The sequence below is a fragment of the Globicephala melas genome, chromosome 15, assembly GCF_963455315.2.
Source record: "Globicephala melas chromosome 15, mGloMel1.2, whole genome shotgun sequence".
NCBI classification, from domain to species: Eukaryota; Metazoa; Chordata; class Mammalia; order Artiodactyla; family Delphinidae; genus Globicephala; species Globicephala melas.
The window spans coordinates 23,604,178-23,624,831 of record NC_083328.1 but is presented as its reverse complement, the minus strand read 5'-3'; the positions used below and the strand labels follow the sequence as shown (position 1 = coordinate 23,624,831).

Genomic DNA, 20,654 nt, shown 5'->3' with positions numbered 1-20,654 from the left:
TTAACTACACATTAGTGTAGCTCTTGTTACAGCTGTACTGGACAGCACTACTCTTAGAAGGGAGAGTGGAGCCGTGGTCTGTTTCACAAAAGCCACCCCTGCCCTCTCTTTGGTGTCTGAGCTCTTTACAAGCATTTCCCAGGTCAAGTGGTCCAGTAAACTAATTCTCGCCAATTCCAGAATATACTTGGTGACAGGTTTACAGTAAAACTAGTTTTTAAAAGATGGTCCACTTTTTGGAAAAAATGACATTTTATAACCACATATTGCTAAAATGTCCCTGACATGCCATCCAAATTTACTTTGAGATGAGTCTTAGTGAGCTGTGGGGCTCTAGTTATCTGTTTCCTTATGAGCACTTACATAATCAACTACAACCGTATCATATTTTTAGGGCTTGAAATGTGTATTCTGTCAAGCTAAAAAGAGGAAAGGCACCACTCCTTCCAGGGTTAATGTAAGACTCCAGAAAGGGACAGCTTCACCACCTGGACCCCAACCCAGAGTCAACCATCCAGGGCCAGACACACCCTCCTCTGGTGAGCCACAAGGGTGACGGCGAAAGTTATCCCAAGTCAAAACTTTCTTCTACGTCAAGGAAACAGCATTCACCAATTAACACAAAGGCTGTACACTCCCGCAGACGCTCTTGCTACTCTGCTGTACAAAGTTCAAAACGACTGAGGGAAGCACCAGAGTCCTCTGAGGCATTTTATTTGCACGTATGTATTACATCCCTAGAAAAAGAATCCAAGGATTTTCCCTCCTGTGTGTTTTCGTCTTGCTTCTTCATGGTCCATGATGCCAGCTGAGGTTGTCAGTACAATGAAACTATGGAAAGTTTAAAAAAAAAAAAAAAAAAAGCTGGTAAGTTTTTCCTAAGAATGTTCAACACAGAGCTACTTTCTGGTACAGAAAAACTCCAACATTTATCAGTGCTTAAGATACCTTCCCATAATGGACACACAGACTAATGCTGCCTCCACAGGCTGGCAGTACACAGGCACGGTTCCTAGAACCAAAGACCCAAACCCAGAGATATCAGCTATACACATACAGCCCTGGCCTCAGCTAACAACGAGAAGCAATGTTACCTAAGAGCAAAGACTGGAACTCCTTTAACTTCAAAATGTCACTTTCTGCTCTCAAGGAGACATGCAATCTAAAGCATTGAAGTACTGACTGAACTGTTTCTGCCACTTACTGTGTGTACCATCACAGGCCAACTACTGTACACAGTTATTTGGACAAAGGGCGTCCCACCTGGCCTGGCTACCTCATGGGTTACTATGGGGATCAACGTAAGACACAGAAGGTATGCCAACTGGGAGGCATGAAAATTAGTATCGTAACTACAATCAGAAATGACTCGCTCATAACACTATACCTGTTATACGGCAGCCACGAAGTGGGAGTAAATTCAGCATCACCAAACATGACTGTGGGTTTAAGTTCTTAACCACAAATAGATAAGCACTTACTGTGTCAGATCTTAAAGTGCTTTACCAGAACTAAATCAGGTGATACTATAACTTACAAGAGAACTACTACCATTTTTAAGATGAAGAAATCAAGGCTATGACTTGCCCAAGGCCTCAGAGGTTTAAAGCAGAAAAACCAGGATTTGAACTCAGTCTCTTACCGAGGAGGAAGATTTTCAAATCGAGTTTCCCCAGAGGCCAATGGTTGAGAAGTCATTCTGGCCATAGGAAGGGATTCACAGTGAACATATATGAACTATATGCACTGAGCCAAAAGAGCAGACATTAAAGGGCACACAATTCTGCTGTCTCTCAGCCAGCCTCAGCTCTTCCACGCCTCTCAGAAACTAGAGCCTAACACATGAAGTATGGCAACACAGAAGCTAATCCTTGAGTCAAGGATGGAAACGGAGACAACTGCTACTGCTATTAAGTTAAAAAAAAAAAAAAGCTCAAGTCAAACTGCATCACAGGGATCCACAGCATTAACTTTTAAATACGGAAAATTGACTCACCCAAACTGACGGGACGGGAGCAGGTTATTCTGCCATTTTTCTAGATCTTTCAGTTGCACATCAAACCTGGGGCTGATCACTCCACACTGTAAAAACAGAACAGAAAACGCTGTTCACACTTCACCAATAACAGAAAAAGAGTAACACTAAAATGCATTTATAACTGAATAGTCATATAAACCAACCAACTCAACATTTAATGGGTAACTATTTTGTACGATCTTTGATATAAATGCCATTTGAAAAACACAATTAAGACTATGCCTACTTAGGAAGAAAAGGCAAACTATTGAAAAAGTCAACAGAAGAGGTAAAACACCAAGATAACACCAGTGTGCATTCCTATGGCCCACAGAGCTGCCTCAGCACAAATGACCAGATTTTAAAGAACTCAAGTCTTAGACAAATAAATTATAGTCAAGCCCTACTAATCTAGCAAAATGTATAGAAGGCAGAACGAGGTAGAGTTATCCCACCCGCATGCTATGACAGTGTTGGGTGGGAGAGATGACACAGCAACAACTATCCTCCAAAGTGAGAGCTAAGAGCCAAGGCACTACAATCCATCACACCTAAACCATAAAACACAATAAAGTTTCAAATATCCACTAACAGGCTACATGAATCTATCCGTGGGTTCACACAAGGTCTATGACTACATCCAATTTGGTGGAAAATGAGGGGACTAAAAGGCTCTTTAGTTAATTAGAGCTAAATGTGACCCCGCCCTCTGCTAGACCACCAACTCTACAAATCACTAGCGCACTTAAAAAAAAAAAAAAAATCAAAGCAGGAAGCCTCCTGCTGTTTACACACAAGAAATGATCACGTGAGAACACTCAGGATTAGTACCTTCAGAGGGCTAAGGGAGCGGACAGAAAGTTGTGTGTGCACATCCACATAAGAATCATTCAAGATTCCAAGATGCTTAACTGTAAACTAGAAGAGGCTATGAGATTAGAACTTAGTGAAGTCTTTGGAGCTGGTACACTTCCCTAGACAGATCTGAACCCACAGAAACTGAAAATGGACCTGTCATGCCCAACTGCCCCATGGCAGGAGGCCCACTCAGGTTCTTCTTTTTATAACATCACCTTACCAGCTACAAATGTCACTTGACTGTCAAGGGCAATCCCACACTGGATGCAAGCAATACAGGGATAGGAATAGGGAAAACCCAAGCAAGCTACAGTGAAAGACCTTTCTGAGGCCTCTACACTACCACACCCAGGCTTGCTTTATTCCAGCAGCAAAAATCCCTTCCATTCAGCTAGCAGAACTCCAGCACATCCACTCCCAAAGCAGATGAATCTTAAGAGGATACAAACAAAGCAAGAATTTTCTTAATCTATAATCTTTAAACACTACCTTACTTCCCAACTGCATTACAATTCCACAATAAGGTACATCTATCTCCTGCATGAAGGAAACTGAGGCAAAAATGTCTTATAAAGTAAGAAAACTGCAACTGAGAGAAACCAAAAACTAATTCAAACAGTTAAATGTGGCAGGGCCTGGATTTCAACTACCTGTTAGCCAGGATTTTCTAAACTAGTATACCATTGAACAAGGATGTCACAAATGAGTTCCATTTGGGAAATACTCTGTTAAAACTTATTTCTCAAGCTATTATGTGTAGTTCAAGAGAAATGTGGCACAGGGCACTTCTCCAACTAAGTTTTTTTGGTTTTGCTTTTTTAACATCAACAAAAGCTGCTGCAGGACAGCTTTAAACTATATACTGGAACCAGCTCTTCCACAGTTTACTGAGACCTTGAGCAGGACTCAGCTCTCAGCTTCCTAACTCCTAAAAACAGGGGGAAAAAGACACGCCCTCTTGTACTTCAAGAACATTGTTGAGGGTCAGAGCGAAAGAGAAGTGAATCCAAATCCTTCCGTGGGATTGGAGTCTAATGGCTACAACAGAACAAAACAAGACATAGGCCCAAAATTCCCTTCAAAAATTCTTCAAAGGCTTCAAATTCAGTAGTTTTCATCTGACACTAAGTATCCACACAGGAAGCAAATTCACTATGTAAGGAACCAACTTTGTAAAATAGGAATTGTTGGTCCAGGAAATAACCTTATCAATAAATCTGGCCCCTGTCACTAACCACTCACTTTCTTGGCCCGTGCGCCCCACTCTGTTGGACCCCTTGCAAATAGGAAAGCTACAAACCTGAACACAGAAAGCAGGGTAGCAGCTTAGAGACCCCCAACTTGCTTATAGACAGATACCTGCCCCCAAAATACATGGAATCAGTTAAACCACAAAGTCAAAAGAATCAAACAGATTCAGTAGATTATGCCTACAGGGAGAAGAGACCTCAAAGACATACATTCAGCCTATGTCAGCAAAAACAGAAATATTAATAGTTAGAGAATCCCATACTCTCTGTTCAAAATACCCAACAATCACCAAGCGAGACGAAGGACCAAAAGTTATTTACATTGTCAGGACTAGTGGCCTTGAGCCACCCAAGATTCAAACACCAGTATCATCGGTTGTTCATTTTCACCCAACCCTCCCGCATCTCCCTTCAGATACTTTCTACTCCACAAACACTAAGTTAACTCACAATTCTACCTGGAGAACAAACGAAGTAAAAGGTCCTATATAAAAATTAACGATTTTAATCAATCCTTAATCTTTTTAACCTAAAGCAAGCACATTATCTGATTCTACAAGGGCAATTATAACATGGAACACCTTGGTAGACCATTCTGAAGGTTCTTAAACATGGAAGATAATCAATCCTTACCTTATTTAGCCTGCCTGTGAGGTTCACAACAATTTTCCCAGCCCTGTGATCATCGATGATTTCAAATTCGCCAATGTAACCTACAGAACACAAGTGACTGTATTAAAAATAATTTTTAAAATTTAGGGGGCAACACCCAAAACAATCCACCCTGAAATGTTAAAAAGGGGATTATTTCCTCCTTGCCTTTTCACGGCTTCCCACTCCCAAAGGCTACCTCGTGCCCAAGACAAAACAATCCTCCTTTCCATCCCAAGGAACTCTTAGGTTCAGGGCCCTTTCAGTGACATGTTGCAGCTGCAATGTTACACAAAGAAAGGCCATTTTAGCTGCCAAACTTTCTCTTCCTTTCAACAGTTCTACCCTACTCAGTTACTTCTTGAACAGCATCATTTGTCCAGAACTACCCTGTCCACAGCCCCAATCAATTGCATTAGTTCCCATGTATGACTGCCACCTTGTTCTCCCATCTTCCCACATCTCCCCACATCTCTCCAACAGTTAACTTCTACAGGACCCATTCTGTAACATGTTTACCTCAAAACATAATAAACAGCAAGACACTTACCATGCTTCATCATCACAGTGAGAAACCTGACGATGACTTTGGAGCACGGCCTAATAAGAACCTGGCGTTTGCCTCTCTTTTCGGCATTGTTGATACTCTTGAGAGCATCGGCCAGGACATTCATGCGCACCATTATGGCTGTTCAGGGAAGACAAAACAGGGATTTTATTGGCATTGCCATTAAAAGGCACCCAATCATTCCACTGCGAACACATCCTTCCCTTTCTGCCTCTATCATAAGGAAGTTTCCCCATTTCTAAGCAGGCTAGTTCCCCAGGATACCCAGAGGAATATGTCGACTGTGTCGAATCAAATAATTCATTTGATTATTTCATTAATCAAATGAAAATACCAGCCATGGTAGGTCAGTTATTCAGAACGGGAGCCGACAATCACCAGCAATATTTTCCAAACTTCTGGAATCCAGCAGCATCTGTACTATTTAACATTGTCCTTTAAACCAACTGACTCAGTGTCAGCCTTGTCCTAACACCCAAAAGATACTAGTCAACTCTCACCTAACACCCGTAACTATTAAAATGAAACGTCCGTCCTTGTGCCATCTAAAATTATGACCAACAGCAATCGTAGCACACTGGTAAGCAGAAACATTTCACATGCACCAGAATCGACTCTATCACAATGGGCACGAACTTCAATAGTTTTGAAAGCTAAGGATAGAGGCATGCCTCAAATGACAACAGTAGGGATCCAACCTGCTTCCTCAAGCTCAACAAAGTGTCTGAGAGGAAACCCTGGGGCCCAGACGACCCAAGTTCGTTCCAGCAAACCGCCACCCCAGGCAGGATCCAGTTTTCCCTCCTGAGGATCTTCTGTCTCCCAAGCTCCCGGCGCGGCCGAAGTAATGGGAAGCTGCACGGCTCACCAAGGTTACGGCTCCCCGATGCTTCTCGGAGCCAAGGAGCTGCCTCGACCACTAATGGGAGATCCTGGCGCCGCCGAAAGAGTCGGGACTGCCCCCTGACGGTCGAAAGCTCCGGGTCCCGCCGGGGCTGCGGCCTGCGCCTCAGAGACCGGGCTCCCCAGAGTGCAGAGCATGGGGCGGCCGGGCAGGACTCCCCCCTCCGCCTGCCCAGACCCCTGCAAGGATAGTATCCCCGGCCCAGGAGGTCTCCGACATCCTCGCAGGGCACCGAAGCCGAGTCCTAGACCATAGGATGGCACCGATAGTTGACGGATGATACTAGATCGTTGAGAGAAAGACACTCACCGGCACGGAAAGATGGCGGAAAGAAGTTGGGCGGGGCGAGTGAACGGAATTATGGGAAGCGGTCGGGCTATCGCGAGACTTTCAAAGGACCGCCAAAAACAAAAAAAATAAAAAATGAATTGCCTAGTGGAAGGAGGCGGGCGAGGGGCGGAACCTCCTCAGGGGTGGGCAGTAGAGAGTCGATGGAGTCGAACACCCAGGCGAGGCCCTGGGGAGCTAGCTGGTGGAGGTGCGGCGTTAGCACAGGTTCGACTACCTTCTAGCATTTAATCCGTAAAAGTCAAAAACTGACAAGGGCCTAGATATTTGCAAATTTTTATTGCAGTAACTGTTTACCATTTAGAATTAATTTTGATACTTGCGTATTTACAGTATCTCTAGAAGGACCCACAAGAAATCGGTAAATGCCTCTGGGAAGGGCGTTAGGAACTGGGATGGAAGACTTGCTTTTCTCCCAATACAATTTAGTTTTGTTTTTTGAAACATGTATAGAGTACTTTTTCATACAGTCAAAAATATATTTTTTAATCGGTGCTTCCTTTTTGACTCTCCCTAAATATTAGAAATTATTTACTGGAGTTCCAGGCTTTCCTTTTGAGTTCTGAGATACACAGTTTGGAAGAAAGCCACAAATGTTTCAAAATAAACGCTCAGCCTTTTAAGCGCTTTCAAAATAAACGCTCAGCCGTCTCAAATCCCGGGTGAACAGATGAGATAATGGTGACAAAGGGCTCGCAAAATGTCTGGCACGTAGTATATAAATGCTCAGTAGGTACGGCCTGAAGCCCAGGGTCTGACGGCCTGGGAGGAAGTGAGTTCTGGCTCCGCCCTCTCCGGAGCTGAGTAACCTCAGGCTAGATATCCAACATCTGAAACTTCTGCCATGGACTGCTTTCCTCTCTGCTGTCACCCTTACCCTCCCTTCTTACCCTTCCTTGTGTTTCCCACTTGGCCGCCACAATGATCGCTTTAAAACTTGTCAGACCTTGCACTCTCCAAGGGTTCCTAGCACCCTCAGTAAAATCCAAATTCCTTACCAAAACCAAGGTCCTCCCTGACTTGCACACCTGCCTCCTTGCCTAGGAACATCATCCCCCCAACTTTCGCCCCTGGCTTGCTTTTCTTCAGATACACCAAGCATACTCTGCCTCAAGGTCTTTGCATTTGCTTTTCCCTTTAACTTGAGTATTCCTCCCCCCCAGTTTATCCCGAGACTTGCTCCCCACTCCCTTTCCTCAGGTCTCTATTCAATCACACACTCATACAACCTTCTCCCCATTCGCCCCGATCTCATTGCCCTGCTTAATTTTTCTCCATAGCACTTAGCACCTGAAATATTGGAAGTGTATTTATCGTCTGTCTCCATTAAGTAAGCAGGGATTTGGTTGGTTTTGTTCACCGCCGTACCCACAGCTTCTAGAAAAGTCATCTGGTACATAGTAGGCGGCTGACACGTATTTGAATAAATGAATGGGCAAATCAGTTTCCCGATTTGCAAAATGGGGATGATACACCAATCAGTTGAAGTTGCTATGAGGGTAAATGAAATAATCCATATAAAAGAGACACATAAAACCCGGGAGCCTGCGTGCTCAGTCAGCGTCTGTGATTGGCATCACAGCCCACCTCCCCCACCCCCAATGCTTCTCAAATCCCAGGTGAACATTGAGGAGAACCAAGCTCCCAGTTTGAACATCTCAGGGATATAAAAATCTCTGGTTGTAACTTACATTTACAAAAGGACATTTGATTTTCTAATGAACATTTCCTTTAAGAACTGGTTACCTGTACACTTAACAACACATTCTGTTGACTAAAAATGTGGTGCTCACCTTGAGGGCCTTAGCAACAGTGGGAAGGTAAGTGAATAAATCCACTTTCCTTCAAGAGCCTTACCATAAATAGAAAATTAGTACCACCATCTCTTTATACACTTCATTCATTCATTCATCCCTTCATTCAGGAAATATCTAATGAGTGCCTACCATGTGCCTGCCAGGTGTTGTACCAGGTGAGAGGACAAAAATGTCAGTTCTTGCCCTTAAGAGGTACAGATCCTAGCAGACACAGATCTCTAAATAACAGCACAATACTGGGCAGTGTGCCACATAGGACGCCAATATGAAGTGCTGTGAGAACAGAGAAGTGGCCTGGAAAGTTGCTGAAGCTCTCACAGAGGAAGCGCCATTTGATCTGTGTCGTGAAGGGTGCTAACAACTACTAATTCCTAACTGCCACTAAGTGCTTCCTGTAGATTAACTGAATCCTCAGAACAACACATGCAATTACATAATGTCCCTGTGAGATCTGTACTATTATCTCCACTTCACAAATGAGGGAGCAAACTAAATTCAATCTTAACTTAGTCTCCAAATTTTGCTGTAGGTTAAAAAATCAAAACAAAAAAGTGGTCACTTATAACTTGTCTAAGCTACTAAATTACTTGTGGGGTTTGGGGATCCTGAAACATTAGGAAGGGTGTGTGGCCTATAGATATTAAGAGCTAGGAGGGCATATAAAGATGGACAGAAATCTCAGAATGGTTGGATTGGAACTGGAAAAAGGGTAGAAGGGTGGAAATGGAGCGGGAGGGCCATGTATAAACTGCCTCTTGTCATCCTGTGAATTCTGGAATGATAGGACCTCTGCCAGAGGTGGTGCAAAGGCAAGAGTTGAAAGGGGACCTGTGCTGTGGCCAGAGCTAGCACAGGAGTAGCCAAGTTGGCCTGGGGAGTAATCATAGCTGCATGTGGAAGACCAGCATTTCAGAGCATCCAGTGACCAGGAGGAGACCTATGGTGACTGGGTTGAGACTTCCCTGTTCTGGACATCATCAAGCCCCCAGGAGGCTCCAAGGAAGGATCCATACGTTTTGGGGAGAGGGGGAGCAAAGAGATTTAATTTGACATTGAATCTGTTCCCAGGATCCACTACGTATAGATAGTAAGGCCTAATGATAAAATATCCAACTGGGGCTCTTTTTTTTTTTTTTTTTTTTGTGGTATGCGGGCCTCTCACTGTTGTGGCCTCTCCCGTTGCAGAGCACAGGCTCCGGACGCACAGGCCCAGTGGCCATGGCTCACGGGCCCAGCCGCTCCGCGGCATGTGGGATCTTCCCGGACCGGGGCACGAACCCGCGTCCCCTGCATCGGCAGGCGGACTCCCAACCACTGCGCCACCAGGGAAGCCTGGGGCTCTATTTTTTAAAAAATTCTAAGTGCAGACAAAAGTCACCCACCAATTATTTACTGAGCAGCTCAGGTACCGAATTCTGAGCTAGGCCCTAGGGTACAGAGGTGCCTGGGCAGGCACTCTCTCCTGCATGGCTCCCTGCCTATTCTTCCAACCAGGCCCTCTCACACATCACCTTTGGCCATCAGTTATTCATTGTATCTCCTTTTCCATCTAGGGTGGTGCCTGGATGTTTACTGAATGAATAAATTTAAACCTTTTATTTCATTTTATTCTTAAAGAGCACCTTATAGCCATGTAATGATCACACAGGGTAGTTCATTAATTGGGTACATAAATCCGATCATGTAAACGTTGTACTGGCTAAGCTATAAAGAAAGGACACAAGGAGAGATTCCAGCTTTTTTATTTTTCCCCTTTTACACAAAACAAAGTAGAAGAAATAATACAGGATTAAAACTGCAAAAGTAGTTAATTGGTAGAACACACATACACACAAAAATCTAGGAGGACAAGCTTATTTACAGTGAGGAAACACATGTAAATTACGGTAGTTTGTATACGAAACATTAAAAAAAGAGAAGTCAAACATATGCTACATGGGTGCCACTGTTTACAGCAATATTGAAGGAGAGAAAACAACACTTACTTAGGAACAGATACACCACAAGGTCCAGGTTTTACAGCATCAGTGCAATAAATTCACAAAACTATATTACAGCTAGTTAATCAGTTTAAGAATTGTTCCCAAATATGTCACATTTCCAGCCCTCAGAGGTTCATTCCTACAGATTTCAACTACTCCATCTATGGGGACCAAAAGCAGCCAGTGATACCATAAAATGAGAATCTTGAGGCTTACCTTTAAAGGCTTATTCTGGTCTTGAAAAACTAGTAGGATTTTCTACTGAAATGAATCTTGACTAAACACAGGATGAGTTTTGTTCTTTATCGGCTGGTCTTGGAGTGAAGGTCATAGACATGACTCTTAACCTATTATGTACTTTAGTTTCATTAGAGAAAATCTGAAATCAAAAGTATGCTAAAAATCCTAAATACCATCTTGCGTAAGCCTGCTACTAAAAAGCACTTAAGGATGTACTAACTTCAAGTTTAAGTGCACGGGAACAAGAGTTCTAAGCCTGTCAGATTACCCATTTGGGAGGGAGGATCAATGCTTCCAACAAATTGCTGAATTCTGCACAAGGGAGAAGCCAACACATACTAGGCCATGGAATTACTTTCATTTTATTCCATGAGGATTCTTCTCCCACAGTGTCGAAACAGAATGAGGAATGAATCTTAACTGGTCTCTTCATCAGAAGTGGTAAACTTGGTTTCTATATTCACGAAGCCAGACAGTTGTTTAAGCAGACTGTGGAAGTAGACAGTAGAACCAGCTTCCTGTAGTCACAGACCACTATCTTGTATCCAGCTACAGCAAAGATCAACTTGAACAGTTATCCCAGGCCACTGTTAACTGTACTAAAGGATGAAGTTCACCACAATATTATTTTAAAAGTAAGAGTTCAATTAACCCTGGGTGAGAAAAACCAAGACGAGTGGTAATGATGAATGAGTTGTCCATATAAGGCCAGCGGATGACAACACACCCATGAAGACACTGGGCATAAAGCCTTACTTGGCAAGTCAGAATTTCTACTAACTAAGGGCAGAATGAGGGACAGCAAAGAGCTACATCTGTAACATTTTAGTATCCAGACAGCATAAAAGACACTGTCCCCAAGGGCAATGTATACACCATTAATCACACTGCATAAAGCAGATGTATTATTCATTTTTCTTTTCTTTTTGTTTGAGAAGCTTGTTTATCTCTCTTTTGGCCATTCCAATGTACTTCGAAATGATTCCATGTTGGTTTAGTCCAGGAAGCAAGAGTAAGAAAGTCACTTAAAATTAAAAACAAAAACAAAATTACTAAGGCAGCAATTAACTTCCCAAAGATTCTAACATTTTATAGAAGGTAGTTCTTCAAACTATTACACACTCTAATGGGAGGAAGTAACATGAAACCCATTATTTCCATTGGTATTTATCCCCAGAAGCTTCTGCTTCATACCTCCCAACCTCAGATAAGACACACTGCTTATTTTTACCTCTTGCACATTACTTTCTACCTTGGTTATTAGTTCTTTGTCTTAACTTCCAGTAAGACCACAAACGCACTGAAAACAAGGACCTGGGATTTAGTCATCTTTCCATACTCACACAGTTCCTTAATCACCGCCTGGAACTCAGGGAGCAGGAACATATTGCTTACTAAATTCCAGTTAGACTTTACTGGCCAGGATGTGCCTGCAGTTTGTCCTCAAAGACTTACCTATCAGGTAGGTGAGAAGGAGGTTGTGGACTTGCTGTCCCACCCAAGCAACCGCAGCAAGAGAAATGATCATGGTCATGAAGTACTAATAATGAAAATAACAAGAATTTATCAACTTCTAGAAACAGACTAAGAAGCGAAACTTTAGGAGGTTGTTTCCAAGATTGGAAAATAACTCCGTTTTTATTCCCACTTTTCTTTAAAAATATTTAGTATCTATATATTATATAAAAGCCATAGAAAACTCCCTAGGTCTCCTTTATAGAATTTACATACATTCTCTCCTAGAATAACTATAATTCTGTATGTAAATTAAGTAGTTTGTAAGTTAACTACTTTTGCAATTAATAACTTCACATAGTAACCTCAAGTGAAGCTAAGAGAAAAGAGAACAAATGCTTCCTAAATATATGTCTTTTACATTTATTTCAGTAAATAAAAGAGAAACAAAAAATTCACCTCTACAAGAATAAAAAATTGAATGCAAAATGTAATTTTAACTTTTAGTTTAATACAGATAAATATTTATGAATGTACTCAGAGGAGTTAAACCAACAGATAATGATAAACATCAAACTACAACTAGAGTAAAGCAAAAAGGCTTTACACTATAATGAAGCAAAAATTGACTCAATCTTAAAATGTTGCTTTACTTAAATAAGTCAAAACTAAAAAAGTACCATTTTAGGCTTTTCTTCCTTTAGCGTAAAGAGGCGTTTCCACCAGCCCACAGCTCTGCGTCGAGTTTTTACGAGATTGCTGCAAATTTCATGGAATCTCTGCTGTTGCTCAGTGGTCCTAGGAAAAGAATCTTCCCTTTTACTATAGGCAAATCTTAACAGTAAACAGAAATACACCGTCCTCTCAAATTTCAGAAACTATCTTCTAAAGAAAATCTAAATAAAAACAACAATGATTCACCATTATGTTATAGAAAAAGTTCTTAAACCATTAAGACTCCTTTTGGGAATTCCCTGGTGGTCCAGTGGTTAGGACTCTGTGCTCTCACTGCAGAGGGCCTGGGTTCAAAACCTGGTCAGAGAACTATATCCCACAAGCTGCTCAGCATAGCAAAAAAGACTCCTTTCATAGCACAGGAATAAGTTTTAACATAAAGACACACGTGTGTGTACAAAGTAATGGCCATCTATGGTTTTAAAGCCAAATTTGGTCAATGATAGTAACAAAAACCTCATGACTACTATGAGTCATGCAGAAATCAGTATGAATTAATTTCTCTATTCCTATATTATTTTGCAGATCCCAATGAATCCTGGGTGGTGACCCATCAGAGTCCTTGAGGAAGATGTGAAGTTTCAACCAAACAGTTATATTTAAGCACTCGTCAGTAAGATAATAACTACTAGCATTCAAAGCACAATACCCTCCACTGGGCTTCATACATTTGAGGCCTAGGCAGCCACAAAGAGCTCAAATCCAAATTCCTTATAAATTTAGTCCCATTGAGGGAAAATATAATCACAAACAAAACAGCAGTAAGAATACAAAAAGATCCTCCAAAAAGCCCTTTGTAGTTTATAATGTATTTTGGGTTCTGATTTTTGCCTTTGTACTGTCTTTGCTATACAGACATAATGGCTGCTATAAAAAGTAAGCCCTATGCTGGAGATGTGTTGCTTTCTCTCCTCTAGTCCTTGTCCCTATAAATCTGCAGTGACAGATACAGTAGAAGGGCTTCTACTGAGCCCTGGAACTTCTTATAAATAATCAGACCTTGTATGCTGCCCATAGTCAAGGCTGGACTGTGGCTAGGCAACAGTGTCCTTCCTTCTTCATAAAGGTCAAAAAACAAAATCGCTCTGTAGATAAGACTGAGCCACATACTGATTACCACGAAACTTCAAGAGCTTACTTCTGAAAATTCTTCTCCAGGAGTTATGAATTAGCAGATTAGAATGTTATCTGGCTAATAAAGTCAGGGTCCAAGGTTGATTCTGTTAAATTGCTACATTGCATAGTTACAAACTTGCCCCCCAAACAGCAGCACAATGAAAAACAATTCAAAGCACATTTGCTAACACTAACCATTGTGCTATGGCAGAAACATCTTTATTTCAATACAAAAATGCTTAATTATCCCATAACTTAAGCAAACCCTACATTTAAAATTCTTATTTTTATAGAATTATTTTATAATTTGCTATTATCAGGAGAACGAAAAACGACAGGCACAAGTAGACTACCAATTAAATTAAAATAAACAACCAAGGGAGTATAGCAGCTAGGAGAAAAAAATCCATTCCTATATCTAGTTTTGCTCACTATTTGGATCAAAAGAGAAATGCAACATTCCAGAAGGAAGTTAAAAAATACTTTAACAGGATCCACAGCCACTTATCTTGGGAACTCATAAGTAACCCGTTCAAAGAGTGGTATAAATGCAATCAACAACCCACTTATATACATACAGCTTGAACGTATTCTAAAGCACTTTTGCTAACCTCCACTGCACTACCTCAAGGTCTCAACGTGAAACACAAGATCAATCTTTTTCTTTTTTTTTTTTTGAAGTCTTTATTGAATTTGTCACAATATTGCTTCTGTTTTATGTTTTGGCCGGGAGGCATTAGCTCCCGACCAGGGATCGATCACGCACCCCCTGCATTGGAAGGTGAAGTCTTAACCACTGGACCACCAGGGAAGTCCCAAGATGAATCTTAAAAGTCAAAATATTTCACAGCACCCAGAAGAGTCTGCCTAATAGAAAAGTAGACATTCAATAAATAGTTGCTAAATGAACAGGCAAAAAAAATCTACGTTACTGTTTTCATATTCATTCAAAAGTAATTGGTGAAATTAATATTATAATATCTTAAATATCAATGGAAAAAATGTAGAAGTAGACATACTACTTTTATGGAAAGCCCATTATGAGGTCTGCAATCCTTGATAAAACATTACCTAAAAAAGCCTCACTTCAGTAAAAAGGTCTAGGAAGAAAAAAAAGTCAAAATAAATGCTAGAGTATAAAAGAACTATGGAGATATAAGTACCGGAAGTTTGTGATTTATATCTGAATCAGCTAAGAAATTCTTTACATCAAACGATAAATCTAACCCCTAGTCACCTGATGGTTAAGACAATTCTCTGTGCTTAATTACAACACACTAGTCATAGCTACCTGGTGCAGTAACTTCTCAGAAATTAGACTGCCACATCATTATGCCACCTACCATTTATTGGAGCCAAAAATTCTAGGCGCTAGAATGGGAACAAGGTAGTCTGCCAAGCACAAAAACATAACAAAACAGGAAACACCCGACAGAACGGATGGATCTAGATAGTAGATAGTCCTGTTTAAAAAAAAAAATTAATAAAGGTTAGAAAAACATAGACCTCATTAATCCTAGCTGAAGATGTTTATCCTCCTAGTCCTCTGGTTCTCAAAGATGTTATTCACCTTTTTTATTCTAATTTTCTCACAAGTAGTTTTCCGGAAGCTTCATGACATCACAGCTGTAAGGGTTAATGTAAACATGAAGAAGCAAAGGCTCTTTGGCGTCCTCAACATTTTTTAGCAGTGTAAAGGGTCCTAAGACCAAAAAGTGTGAGCCACAGATTTATTCAACTGCCTTGATAACTGAGTTTACAAAGTACTACAAATTCTGAAAACTAGGCAAACGGCTCTAAGCAAAGGCATTCTTTACAGATTCAGGCACTTCCATAAATGGAACCTGAGCCCTTATGAGTAACAAGCACAATCTACAGAAATTTAATAGCTCACTTACAGAAACACCAAAGAAACCACACCCATGATGGCAGGTGGAAACCAGGCTCTTTCCCATCGGAGGACTTTATCTGCCATCAGCATCACTTCTCCCCATCCTTGCAGCTGCTCTTCCAGATTTGCAGTCTCTGCAGCCTACATGTGAGTAACATTTAAAGCGATCATTCTACTAATCTCAACATTTCTGTGGCTCCTAGAGAGTTAAATTCTTCTAAGGCACCAGGTATGTAAAACAGCTCCTACAAATCACTATCTTAAACAAATTAGTTTCTCAGAAAAACGCAATTTTTAAACCAAAGACAGAAATGAATGGGGAAAAAAATTATCATTTAATGGTCACTTTCCAAGTCCAAGCACTGGGCTACTCTTTTACATGCATTATGTAACATAATCCTTATAGACCCCTTAAGATAGGGATAATCAGAGCCATTTTACAATTAAAGAAAGCGAGCTCAGAATGCACTTTCCCAAAGCCATGCACTACTAAGTGGCAGCACCCTGAGTATAAAATTGGATCACTTAAAGTTTCTCATTTCAGGTAGTTACAACTGGTCTGGTGTTTTGTCATTTCATTGATTTAGCCCCCTACTTCTGAATCCATTAGGAAAGCCTCTTCCCGAACAGCATTCAATTTCCAAAATAGCTCTTTGTGCAATGAAATCATTTAGATGTTGCCATCATCTGCACAATTAAGGAAAACTACTGTGCTTTTACAAAATTATAAAAGGCATATTAAGCCCAATATATCTCAATAAAATGCTTCTTACACTTATCAGGACATTTTGGTTAGACTTCAAATTTCTCTGCAAATTTGACCATCAGCTGCAAGTAGACTTCTCAGATGAGCTAATGGGGCAAAAAGCCCTTAAGCTGATTTTGGTAGAGAAAAAAAACTTGGAACAGGAAACCCATGTGTTCTTATAACTGTTACCACAGGGAAATATGCAAATGACAGGAGACAGGGCAGCTTAATCTTGATAAAGATGTTATCTGTGCCACACTGACACTTAGGTGACCTCAATGTTTCTGACTTTATATACCATGCTTAATATAGTTAAATAAGAGATTACCATGTGGCAGAAACTCTGCTGAATATATTATGTGCTTATACTTTAATTACTCCTCCCAACAAGCTCAGTTTCCACATTTTACAAATGTGGAAACTGAGATACACAGAGGTTTACATATCTGAATCCAGCAAATCCAAGGCCAAAGGCCTTGTTCTCCTTAAATTAAGTCACACTGCTCTGTGGAAAGAGCAGCCGAGCTCCAGGCCAGGATCTGTTGTTTCAATAGCTGTGTGAACTTGGGCAACGATCAACTCTTAAAAGAAACCTGGCTGGGGCTCACTAGGCTAACCATAGAAAAGGGGGTGGTGGTGTGTGTGCATGTAAGGGGGCAGAGGTCATGCATATCTAAAAACCAATGCAAAATGAAAATCACGCACAATCAAAACTGCCCTGCAAAGTCACTTAATTCGTTAGCACCTGAGCTCTTGGAAAATCAAAAGTCAAAATTAAATAATTTGGTTTCTCTATTCACTGTTGTTCTGGTGGTGAGTAGCATGCCTTTTCCTGGGGATAGGCAACTGAGAAGATGGACGGATTTCTCTCGTTTTTACCTAGATCCTGAGGGGGGATTCGTGCTGAGGTTAAAACTGTCTGCCTGTGATACAACCTTACTGTAGTTCCCTCCGACCCCGGCTTACTCTAAAATCGTCCTGGGACACCCCCCACCCTCGCCCAGACTTACACGTTCCAGACAAACGCCAGAACCTGCCACTGTCCCTCCAGCTGGATCCTACCTCCAGTTCCCAGCGGCGAGCTCGCAGCCTCCCTGCCGTTTTAAAGCTGTGCCAGCTCTAAAAGAAATTCTCGGCAGCAGCCCTTTGACCCTCCACCCCTGCCCAAGTATTAGGGGAAAAGGGCGAACGGACATCCTGGTTAAAATCAAAGACGGGGAAACCCAGATACAGCTGGGGTCTGGGCCGCAAAAGCGCTCGATGAGCCCCTCGCGGCCCTTTGCCAAGGACTGCACCCCAGGCTGGTCACAGCCCCCCTTCTCCCGCTTCCTCCTCAACCCCTAGTCGCGTTGAATGATCACGCGCCCTCCTCGCCCCGTCGTGCACCTTCCCCAGGGGATGTTAGGAGTCGACACTAGTGACCGCCAAGCAAAGGTTACCCAAGAAGCCCAAAGGGCAGGCGTCGTCGCCTGCACCTGGGAACGGAGAGGAGGGCCGGGCCCGCGGCGGGTGATAGGAACGAGGCCGCAGCGCACCGAAGTCCGGAGGCCCCGCTCGGTTCCCTCGCGACGAGGAGCTGGTACTCACCAGCAGGTTGGTGCTGCGATTATCTCCTTCCGCCATTGTTCCCGAGGTGCCCACTCAGCGAGCGCAAAACGCCCCCAAAAGCCAGCCTTCCTCAGAGGCACTCACGACAACCCTAGCAAAAAGGCACGCCCAGCAGGCCGTTTATATAGGCCAGCTGCCTTTCCCGACAGAACCCGCGAAGCTCGCTCCTCATTGGGCAAATCGAGACCACGCTTAAGCGGGCCGGACCAACCGCTGCTCAGCGCTTGTCTTGAAACCCAGATCAAAGGAGAAGGAGACCACGCGGGGCCGAGGGGGCGGGGACACGGAATAACCAATCAGCACCCAGGAGATGTGCTACACCCCGCCCAGGCCTTTCGGAATCGGTTCAACTGCCCCTGGACGGGGCCTGGTACGGCCTTAGTATCCCCAGGGAGGGCCGCCATGGTGGCTCTCGGACTCTTCCGGGGGACCTCAAAGCAGCTAAGGTACCTCTCTGGAATTTAGTCCTCAAGGAAATATGCCACCCAATATCAGGCGGAGGGCAGAGATGGGCATGTGACGCTAACCGCATTGTGATTAAGGAGGCTGGCTGGCTGGGATCTTCTTCCCGACCCAGACGGTGGCCCTGACCCTGGCTGTGCCCCTGGCAAGCCCGCCTTTCTTCTAATACCTGCTCTGGCAGCCCTAGCCAGGCCGCTAAGCAGCTTAGACCCAGATATATGACTCGCGGACTCGTGCCCATCTCAGGAGGTTTTGAGTACTGGTGAAAGGGGCCATTTATGTAGATTTTCTGCAACTTTTCCTTCCCTACCCATTAGGAATAAAGCCTTAGTTTGATAGAGGGGTGGGGGCGGCGGAGACGGTGTGGAAATCTGGGCATAGTTTCAGAACTTGTGAAAAATGCACCGACTTATAAAATTGGCTTATTTTCATGGGTTCTTTGGGGAAATTCTTTGTGGGGCACTTCACTTAAACTACGAGCTCCCCCTCCAAAAAGGGACTGGTTTTGACAGATCCTTTCTTACTAAGGTCATGCTAAGGAAAGATGTAAACCCTCTCATAAGAGTGGAATTTATTGCAATCTAAGAATTAGATGAACTATGTGAGAGAATTCTACATATTTCTCTCCAGGATTTCAAAATGCATTAACACTTTTCATTACTCAATACAAACAAAATAATGCCAGTTAACCTGGTTAGATGTCTCTTTCAGGGAAACTTACCGTAGCTTTCAACTTCCAGCCTTTTACCCTTTTATAGTCATCTATATTATGCCATCGAGTTTATTTTAAAAGCATCCCTTAAATTACTACCGGGTTCATAAGATTTCAGGGAAGACATAAAGAAATGTGAGCCAACACATGCTGCTCCTAAGAAAACCAGGGGGACCGGAGCACTGTGAATTTCAAAAAAGGTGTGAAATTTGCCATGGAACTTTGAAAAGAAATAAAGCATCTGTTCAGGTATAAACAGTTCAGGGGGGTAAAAAAAAAGCCTTTGCAAGGAAAGGGGACTCTTCAATAAACTGCCAATTAAGGGAATGTTGGGGTGAAACAGGTTATGTAGGTAAAATGCAGCCAGTTGGACAGCCCATTTTGGGAGATTTTAAAGTTGTGACCTCTGAGGAGCAGGCCCTCCGCTACCTATTCCAAAGGAAATCAAAAGGTCCCAGTCAGTCGGCAGCCACACAGTGAGTGCATATACGGAGTGCTGAGCGCGAGATCTCGCCACAGGCACAGCAACGCCCTCTTCCAAAGGACAGGGTGTGGGGTTATTAGACTTTAAAAACTTCCCCGTGTATTTTGGGAAATCAGTTTTTGCTACAGAATGTGCCTGGTTTTCACCCAAGTTCCCTATGTACAACTTCATAAGAAAGACTTTTCAACACCAGCTTGTGAAATTGAGATAGGTGAAAAAAACCTGAAGAAATGGCTTTCAAATAGCATGGGTTCTCCATAGAGTATTTGTTACTCAAGGAACATTTGCCCAGAATGATTTGCAATTTAACAGCCTAGGATCACTTCTATAAGTTCCTTAACTAACCTTCCAATTGCCCTATTTAAAAAAAAACAAAAACACCCACGCTTAGTGTAGCTTCCTTTGGAGCTTTTTTTTTTTTTTTTTTGGTATTACAAAGGCAGGATGTGAACTTTTGAAATATATCAGGTGGCTAAACAGTTAACATAAATCCTAACATAATCTAGCAGCAACAAATGCAATCTGATTTCTAGATATTAAAACAAGCTGGACATTGTTTTCCTTCAGAGCTTTCATACACCAGGGATATACATGTCAATAGTATTCTACAGGAGTTTTTAAAGAAATACAAAATTAAGCTTAATAAATTGTGCCTTAATACTAAGAACTTTCCCACTGAAGTAAAATTTCTACTGCTATTCAAAAATACTATTAGAACACTGAGTGTAAAATACATTTTTTAGAATCAAGTTTTTAAACTTTTGTAGGTATTAATAATTAGCTTTAAAAAAAAAAATCTCCCCATATT

At 42.2% G+C, this 20,654-nt stretch overlaps 2 protein-coding genes across 4 annotated transcripts; both read right to left on the bottom strand.

The window, feature by feature from the left end:
- Positions 1-698: 698 nt before the first annotated feature.
- On the bottom strand, positions 699-6,592 carry RPS15A (ribosomal protein S15a). Of its 2 annotated transcripts, none has more exons than XM_030847174.2 (5): positions 6,558-6,592; positions 5,327-5,464; positions 4,759-4,838; positions 1,997-2,082; positions 699-831 (listed from the first exon to the last, which is right to left on the bottom strand). In XM_030847174.2, the coding sequence occupies exons 2-5, from the start codon at positions 5,457-5,459 to the stop codon at positions 738-740; spliced, it is 393 nt and encodes a 130-aa protein (XP_030703034.1). In that variant the 5' UTR covers positions 5,460-5,464; positions 6,558-6,592; the 3' UTR covers positions 699-737. The 2 variants fall into 2 exon arrangements, with proteins under 2 accessions (XP_030703034.1, XP_030703035.1); XM_030847175.3 differs by lacking the exon at positions 6,558-6,592 and adding an exon at positions 6,213-6,536.
- A 3,547-nt stretch (positions 6,593-10,139) lies between these two features.
- ARL6IP1 (ARL6 interacting reticulophagy regulator 1) lies at positions 10,140-18,324 on the bottom strand. Of its 2 annotated transcripts, XM_030847173.2 has the most exons (6): positions 18,168-18,324; positions 15,840-15,973; positions 15,285-15,404; positions 12,771-12,888; positions 12,091-12,175; positions 10,140-11,659 (listed from the first exon to the last, which is right to left on the bottom strand). In XM_030847173.2, the coding sequence occupies exons 1-6, from the start codon at positions 18,201-18,203 to the stop codon at positions 11,541-11,543; spliced, it is 612 nt and encodes a 203-aa protein (XP_030703033.1). In that variant the 5' UTR covers positions 18,204-18,324; the 3' UTR covers positions 10,140-11,540. The 2 variants fall into 2 exon arrangements, with proteins under 2 accessions (XP_030703033.1, XP_060140971.1); XM_060284988.1 differs by lacking the exon at positions 15,285-15,404.
- Positions 18,325-20,654: the final 2,330 nt, after the last annotated feature.